The sequence below is a fragment of the Chenopodium album genome, chromosome 6 (assembly GCF_948465745.1).
Source record: "Chenopodium album chromosome 6, dcCheAlbu1.1, whole genome shotgun sequence".
NCBI classification, from domain to species: Eukaryota; Viridiplantae; Streptophyta; class Magnoliopsida; order Caryophyllales; family Amaranthaceae; genus Chenopodium; species Chenopodium album.
The window spans coordinates 8,976,476-8,984,330 of NC_137839.1; the positions used below are offsets into that span (position 1 = coordinate 8,976,476).

The 7,855-nt window shown below is 30.8% G+C and overlaps 1 protein-coding gene across 1 annotated transcript; it reads right to left on the reverse strand.

Annotated features, from left to right (window-relative positions):
* Positions 1-366: 366 nt before the first annotated feature.
* On the reverse strand, positions 367-4,896 carry LOC145636634 (putative polygalacturonase At3g15720). The gene is made up of 10 exons (XM_081688201.1): positions 4,852-4,896; positions 4,693-4,749; positions 4,174-4,197; positions 3,838-4,045; positions 3,642-3,723; positions 3,219-3,327; positions 2,918-3,037; positions 785-934; positions 625-675; positions 367-453 (listed from the first exon to the last, which is right to left on the reverse strand). The coding sequence occupies exons 1-10, from the start codon at positions 4,894-4,896 to the stop codon at positions 367-369; spliced, it is 933 nt and encodes a 310-aa protein (XP_081544327.1).
* Between the last annotated feature and the right edge of the window lie 2,959 nt (positions 4,897-7,855).

A 7,855-nucleotide genomic window follows, 5' to 3' on the forward strand; every position in this document is an offset into this window, starting at 1 on the left:
AGAGATTAATGATTAGTTACAATTATAAAAAAAGCGAATGAATCTGAATTGTGATTATGGCTTATTCATGTTCAACAACTACTAGCTAGTCCACCGTATACTTTACTGGACGATTATATATGAAAGTTTATTATTAATTTTTTTAAAAAAAACAAAAAAAAAAAATCCTTAAGGACACTAATCTCATTAATTCCAATTAAGACTGTTGGAGCAGTGGTCAATGGGACCATACATGTTAAAACCACGGGTACAAAAAATTAAAAAGATAAATACATGTTACTTCTTATGATATATAGAAACGTGTTCAATACAATAAGCAATATGAAAAATCTTTGAATCAATGAACCGAAAAAATAGAAATCAAGTCTAGAGCCTCAAGGCGTCTTGCTTCGAATCCTTATAATTTTCTTCAATTATTATTGGTACTTGTTCTTGACAATATTCGTCAATCATCTGTCAATCAACAACATATATTTAATAAAATATATTATTGATGTGAAAATTTGATTATACTTTAATACTATTAATATGGTAAATTAGAAAAAAAAAAAAAAAAAAAAAAAAAAAAAAAAAAAAAAAAAAAACCTAATGAGGTATTCAAATTCCAAATAGTGTTGTATGTACCTTAGCTTTTCCAATCTTATAAAGTAATCCCAGCCCAGACAAATAGAATAGCTGTAAAAAAAAAATGTTACGAGTATGAGATTAAAAATTATAAGAAAAAAATTTTAAAAAAAAATTAAAAATAGTACGTATTACTACGAGTATGAGATTTGAAACTTACGCTTCCAATAAGAAGTAAGTCGGGATCAAAGACGCAAAGAATCCCTACCATGATGAATAGTATGCCACTTTCACCCAACACAATTCCAAGCCAAGCTCCATCTATTTGGATGGTTTCACGTTGTAAGATCGATTTATCAATAATCATATACTACGTATATACATAAAGAAATAAAGAGAGATATTTACATCGAAATATAACTAAATCGAATAGCAAAACTCCTTTAACTTACACTTAAAGCCGGACGACATGATATCAAATACAATCGAGGTGGTTTTTGCTTGTAGATAGCTTCGTAAAAAACTCTAGTAGTTTTCATTTCTTTTATTGAACAAAACTCTAGCAGTAAAGTTATATTTATAATACTGGAGTATCATCGTCTAATTCCAATAGGAGTAGTATTAGGAATAAATATTATGCATCAAAAAAAAAAGGAATAAATATTATGCCTAGATATCATATACGAAGTAGATATTAAGGAACTTTAAGGATGTATTTTATTGTTTCCCAAGTATTGTTGATATGCATATCCTAGGATATCTTATCTTTTTATGTTTGCCTTGTTGTGCAAGAATTAGGTCTTTAATTTTTTTTTTTTTGAATAGCAGAATTAGGTCTTTAATAATTGATCATAACAATAATCATATTATTACTAGTAGGCTCTGTTTGATTCACCTTAATTTTGCTGAAGTGAAATTATTTTTACCGAACTGAAATTATTTTTACCGAACTGAACTTACCAAAAAAATAGGAGATGATCTTACCTTCAATTTTCGATCATTAATGCCGAAAACATTTAATTTCTCAAATTGTAAATACCTAATTCAAGATTTTCTGCTATACAAATTCAACCATCATTAATTGATCGAAAATATGGAGAACGTGAAGAATACAACGAATTTCGTCCTAAATCGCATAACCGTAGAAGATGAAGCAAATAATTTTGTTGATGAATTTCGATCAATGAAAAACGAATACAAGGTAACTTGTATCTCAAAATTTATAAGTACTCTGTTTACTACCTCCGTTAACTATTGTTTGCAACAAAGGAATATTTTATATCCAGGGCCGTTTCTGAGATTTCGGGGGCCTAGGGCGAAATAATAAATTGAGGCCCTATAGTATATATATATGAACAAATAATCATTTAAAAAAAAAGTTTTGACCAAATAATCTAGTTTTAATTATTGTTGAAAAAAACTTATAATAAGTTAAACTCAATGTAAAAATTCCATTTAAAAAAAAAAAAAAAAAAACTCAATGTAAAAATAATACTTCTATGATTATATACTACATTACTACTACAACTATATGGTAGTAAAAAAAAGAATTTATAAAGGAAGCATTTTGTAGTTATTATCGATATATACTACGCAAATGGTTACTAATTTTTAAAACAGGGAAGGAAAAAAAATAAAACAAAATTGGTGAAGATGGTAGTCGAACCTTTGACCATAGAGAACATTTAACTTCACCAACTTATCCTAACCACCAAGCTGGCGAGATACTCATGTTAGCTATTGCTTCTATAAAATAAATATAGCTGTCTCATGAACTTAAAACAGAAAATGGGGCCCTCTCCGTCCGTGGGCCCTGGGCGGGTGCCCCGGCTGCCCCGGCTCAGCGACGGGCCTGTTTATATCTCACAAATAATACCCCTTTGTTGCAAATAATAGTTAACGGAGGTAGTATTTTTTATACTTCGTATCAATTTGGTACTATATTGGGATTTTTGCTTTGGCTTGTTTTTTTGTAAGTGAAAATGTTGTATAATTTTACTATGATTCTTCCACTGCTCTTTAGTGGAGTATGGTTAATACCAAAACTCTAAGATCGCTGGTGTTGACTTCTTGAAGTTTTGGTCAATTGCGGGGGCAGCTTGGGCATTCAGATTTTCAATAGTGTTTGATAGTCCTTGGAATAAGTAATACGTGTGTTTATGGACAACAACGAACAACATATATACGAAGTACTACATATTACTTATGACTTATCATAAGAAAATAATTGTGATTTATGGTGCACAATATTAAGCTAACAATGTGAAATCGTTTTTGATGAGCTTATATTAAATTTTTTTTTTTGAAATTTAAACAAATAAAAAACAAAAATTATATATATGCAAATATTTACTGTGATTGGGCATGAATCCCGATTATTAACACTATAGAATAGATCAATATTTATGGGGTTTGTAGTGTTAATGAGTTTTATTCTTTGAAAAGTGACGCCGCTTACATGTCCTAATCCACCCTGCAAATTAAGAATACGTCATTACATAATCTTATAAAAGGATTCGCTATGTATTTGTAATTTCCTTATGATTCATTGAAACCAAAAAATAATAAGGATATCTATCGATAATATGATGTGATCAATAATAACTTGTACACATGATAGTAAAATTGAGCTATTAGTTATTTAAACTAATCACCTGGTACGTCTTAATCATGGCTCCATTTGTTGATCCATTGAATGTACAATCATTCACAAGTACCTGCTCTACTACATCATTATCTCCATCGTTTCCTAAGCTTCCAATACTATATGAAAGATTTTTAAGAATTAACACCCAATTTTTAAGATTTTTATTAAATTAAGAAAATCACGCTATAATATAAGTATACCTTAGTGCATGGATAAGGTATTGATAAGTTGGAATAATTTTTTTCTTAGACACGTTAATTTATATTTCTTTTCTTTCTAAAATAGGCATTAATTAGTTATGTTAATAACAATTGAAGAATTTGTTATGAATTAAAGATGAAATTCCAAAACGTAGAAATAAAAATCGTGAAATTAATTAAATTAAATCCTCATAAATTCTGGATTATAACCTGTGAATTGATTACAATACCTTATGTCATGACCTGGCCCACATGTAACCCTTGTAATATTGACCAAAAATGATTCACCCTTTATTGCAATGCAATCGTCACCTACATAATTTCATTTTAATTAAAAAAAAAAAATTCAACATAAATTTTCAAAATCAATTTAATAATCACCTTACATAATTCGAAAAATAAAAAAAAATAAAAAAAAAATATTACCTGTGCCAATGATGGTGTCATGAATAAAAACATTAGTAACATTAGCAATGTTAATTTCGTCTGTGTTGGGACTATCCCCCGGAGCTATTATATTTAAGTGTGATATTTCCACAAATTTGGCATTAGCTATACTTATATGTTGTTTGCCAGTATTCAAATGTGTTAAGCCTCTAAGTTGGAGCCCATTACAACTATGAAATCTTAATGCCTGTAAATAAATAAATAAATAAATAAAAAGTAATATTTTGTTACATCTAAATTAAATTGTTTGGATCATTAAATAAATCTAATTCTATATACTCGTCAAAAGAATAAAAATAAAGCTAAAAATCGTACCGTAGGCTGAGTGCAACCATTAGTCTGAAACACGAAATAAAATAATAGAAATCATGTAATTGATACGATCAAATTTAATTTGTAGTTTTGTAAAAATAAAAAATAAAAAATATAATTAAGTAGTTAAAGTGTACAACAATTAGTGGTTTATTCCACCAGAGTGATCCTTGGCCGTCGATTTTGCCCGATCCAATGATTCCGAGACCTTGTACATTTTTAAAAAGAATCCACGAATTTTCTTCGCATTTAGTCCATAAATCACTAGTATTTGGAGCTACCAGATTTCCTTGTACCTTAATTTTTACCGAAATTAAGAGAAAATTAGTATTTTTAAGCATGCATTTAACCGTCAAATTATTCATATATAGAAATATATATCACAAGTTAACTATTAAATTTAAATTAGGTAAGAAATAAGAATATAAACGTACCGAAATCTGAATATGTGACGATTTACATGGACCAGAAAATGTTAACGGGCTTAATAGAAATTCTTTTCCTTGTGGGCTGTGGCACTACCAAAACTTGGCTTTCTCCGTTGCTTCCACATACATCTGTCCATGCTTTAAGAAAAGCCTTCAAAACAACAAAAATAATTGATAAATTAATTTGGTATAATATTAATAAAATTATAATTATAATCTATTGATTCATGGAAATTTCGAAAAATAATTATACTTTAGAATCATCAATTTTGCCATCACCAACAGCGCCATAATCCATCACATTAAAATCATTTTTCTCTTGTGGTGTTTTTGGTGTTAGTAAATAAGAAAATATAAAACGATAAATACTTATCTCAACGTTGTGTAGACCAAATTGATAATTGCCGCGTCGTGGAGAACCACTGACCTAAAAGACGATTCCGCGCTACCTCCCGGTGCAGTAGACTAGAAGCGGTCGCCCTCCAGGATAAGCACGGCGCCGGAGTTTATGTACACTCACAAACCCGACTGGAACCAGAATACTTGCCCAAAATCCGAAGGGATAAATTTAGAGAGGGTAAAAGATAGCTGATTTTTGTATATCTTCGTCGCTTGTGAAAGCACAAATATATATAGCCAAAAGAAGGGTAACGTGCAACATGAAAAAGGCAACAACTAGCTTGATTTAAGGAGAAATGGCAGCCATAAAGAGCATTAACATTTTGCCATTAAACCACCCATTAAACAGCTAACAATTGGGGAATCAACCCCAACAGTCCATAATTATTGTGTTTGATCACAACTTTCCAAAACAAGATCAAGCCAAAGAAGAGAAGACATAACTGAAAGATAGATATCAATGTGAGACTTTATCACATTTATTTTCCCTCTCCTTTCTTTGTGTTTCACTCAAGAATTTCCAACAATCCCCCACAAGTTCGAAGAGGTGAAAAGAAAGAAAGAGAGAAAATTGGTTTTTGGGCAAAACAAAACAATTGCATAAGTGCCAATGTCTCGCGACTTGAATTAACACATAGTGGACATCAAACTATGATCCCTGACCTACCAAGTGACCTTCGTCTTGAACTTAATAGGGAGTTAGGGAGCCGTCATTTTGAGCCACACAATTGAACATGTATAATATTCTGAAATTCCGCGAATAAAGGTGACGCATTATACTGGCCATACGTCCAGCCTGGATGCTCATAGGTGCTCTAGAGTATAAGCCCACGAAATACTCATAGGAAGCGGCCACACTTCCACACCTAAGTAGGTGAACTCCATCAAGTGTGAGCTACAACACACCTCCAAAAATATGGATATGGGTTCATTAAGAGCCGTATGCTCAACCTCCTTCTCATTTGTAGCTAAGCACAAACAAACATCTAGAGATGGACAAATAAAATAAAACTGTGCTTCCGAATTATTAAATAATGTTCCCCTTTGAACTCATAAGAGTTCATTACTTCACAATTCATACAACGGGCTTTAGCCCCATCTCTTCCGATGTTTCCAAAACTAGTTTTATACACAGGCCTTTATTAGTTAACGGATCCTTAACATTCCTTTTAGACTTTTATGTAGTCTAGTGATATCACCCCATTCGACAAATCATTTTTGACATCAACCATTATAGGCATGTTTCAATCAAAAGTAACCACAACTTGCAAATCACAACAAATTCCCCTACAATAGGATATTTGCAAGCACATTTGCTCATAAGAGCCATATACTCTTGACTATCTTGCCTCATAACCTGTCAATTTAGGAGAAATAAATTAGATTTTTCCAAAACAAACATAGCAAAACAAGGTTGCTTTGCACAATTCCAAAAAATAGCTATGGAACCACTTGAGTTTGAAATCATTGTCGAACTTCAAAACCTCATGGAAACTTCTTGCAATAGTGCAAACTCTTATCTTTTGTACTTTTCAAGTACCTATGTAACCTTCTCAAAATTATCTATGGACACAAATTGCTCCTATATAATTAATAAATTCAAAAAAAAAATTTATCTGAGCAATGACTCATCCAAATCACAAGTTTAACCTTACAAAAAAATTCCAGCAAAACTCAAATGTATTAACAACAAAATTCATAGAAGAAATATCAAGCATTACAATCCTAAGGAAAAGATTGTAGAATTCTACACATAGTTAGACATAACCTAACTCATAATCAAGGACTTCTTCCATGAAAACAATCACTCATGATATTCCACTGATTTAAAGTTAATACTCTAAAGACATAGAGATACCAAAACAAACTTGTAAGGAAAACTCAATCATAAACCATCTTTAGCTCAATTAACCACTTTTAGGCTTTGCATTAAACAATTGAAAATTCTAACATTAATGCCTCTCATTCCTACTAGATTCAAGTAATCCAGCTTGGATATCCAACCACTTGAAACATAGTAATAATACACATATATGCTCAAAGACAATTTATTCAATAAAGAATCAATTAGGATATGCAATTTATCAAGCAAAAATTAAGCAAGACTTTGAGTCCAACACTGATTCTTTATTACTTCCCCCACATTGGACAACAAAGTCTGATTCAAAACCCTTACCAATGCACCCACATTCTCAATGAATGAAATATTTGGATATAAAAACCTCCTTTTAAAAATCACATGGGGTCTTTATTAATATAGATTTTTTATAAAGAAAACACATAAGTTTATAAAACATGAACCCCCACATGGAAGGACAAGGTTCAAATACCAAAATAGAGCATAAACAAATATATGGTTGGGAAAAATTCACAACTATGTCATAACACTGGGTATAATAACATATAAGGTGGACAAGAGCAGAGATCTTTGTAACATTGAATTAATCAAAGATAATAATTCAACAACACCTCATAATATTAATCCTCATGCCAACACATGAAATTCAGGGCATTTACAAATTACTCATGCTTTATTCTCAAAGAATTATAACACATTAAAGAGTCATAGGCGGTAACAATAAACCATCATAAAATGTTAGAAAATTGTAGTCAATTCCCAAAATACTTTACTCGAAAGTTCTCCAAAGAGAAAGTCATATAACATCCTTAAAGAAAAATTATCACATAATTTCCCTTCACAAAGCTCAACAAGTTTAAGAATTATAAATTCTACACTTACATGTTAAACCGAGAATAAAGTAATGAAATCAATTGAGTTATGAATAAAGCTTCTCAATACGAGTATTGCATATCATGGATTCAAGAAATTGACATAATACGTCTCAACTCCATGCTCA

Bases quoted from the DNA above. Each gene is read 5' to 3' on its own strand.
- LOC145636634 (XM_081688201.1), bottom strand. From the start codon at position 4,896: ATGGATTATGGCGCTGTTGGTGATGGCAAAATTGATGATTCTAAA. The intron at 3,724-3,837 runs GTAATATTTTTT...GAAATTATGTAG, and splicing joins TGACACCATCATTGGCACAG to GTGACGATTGCATTGCAATA. The intron at 3,038-3,218 runs GTGATTAGTTTA...CTTAATTTGCAG, and splicing joins CCATGATTAAGACGTACCAG to GGTGGATTAGGACATGTAAG.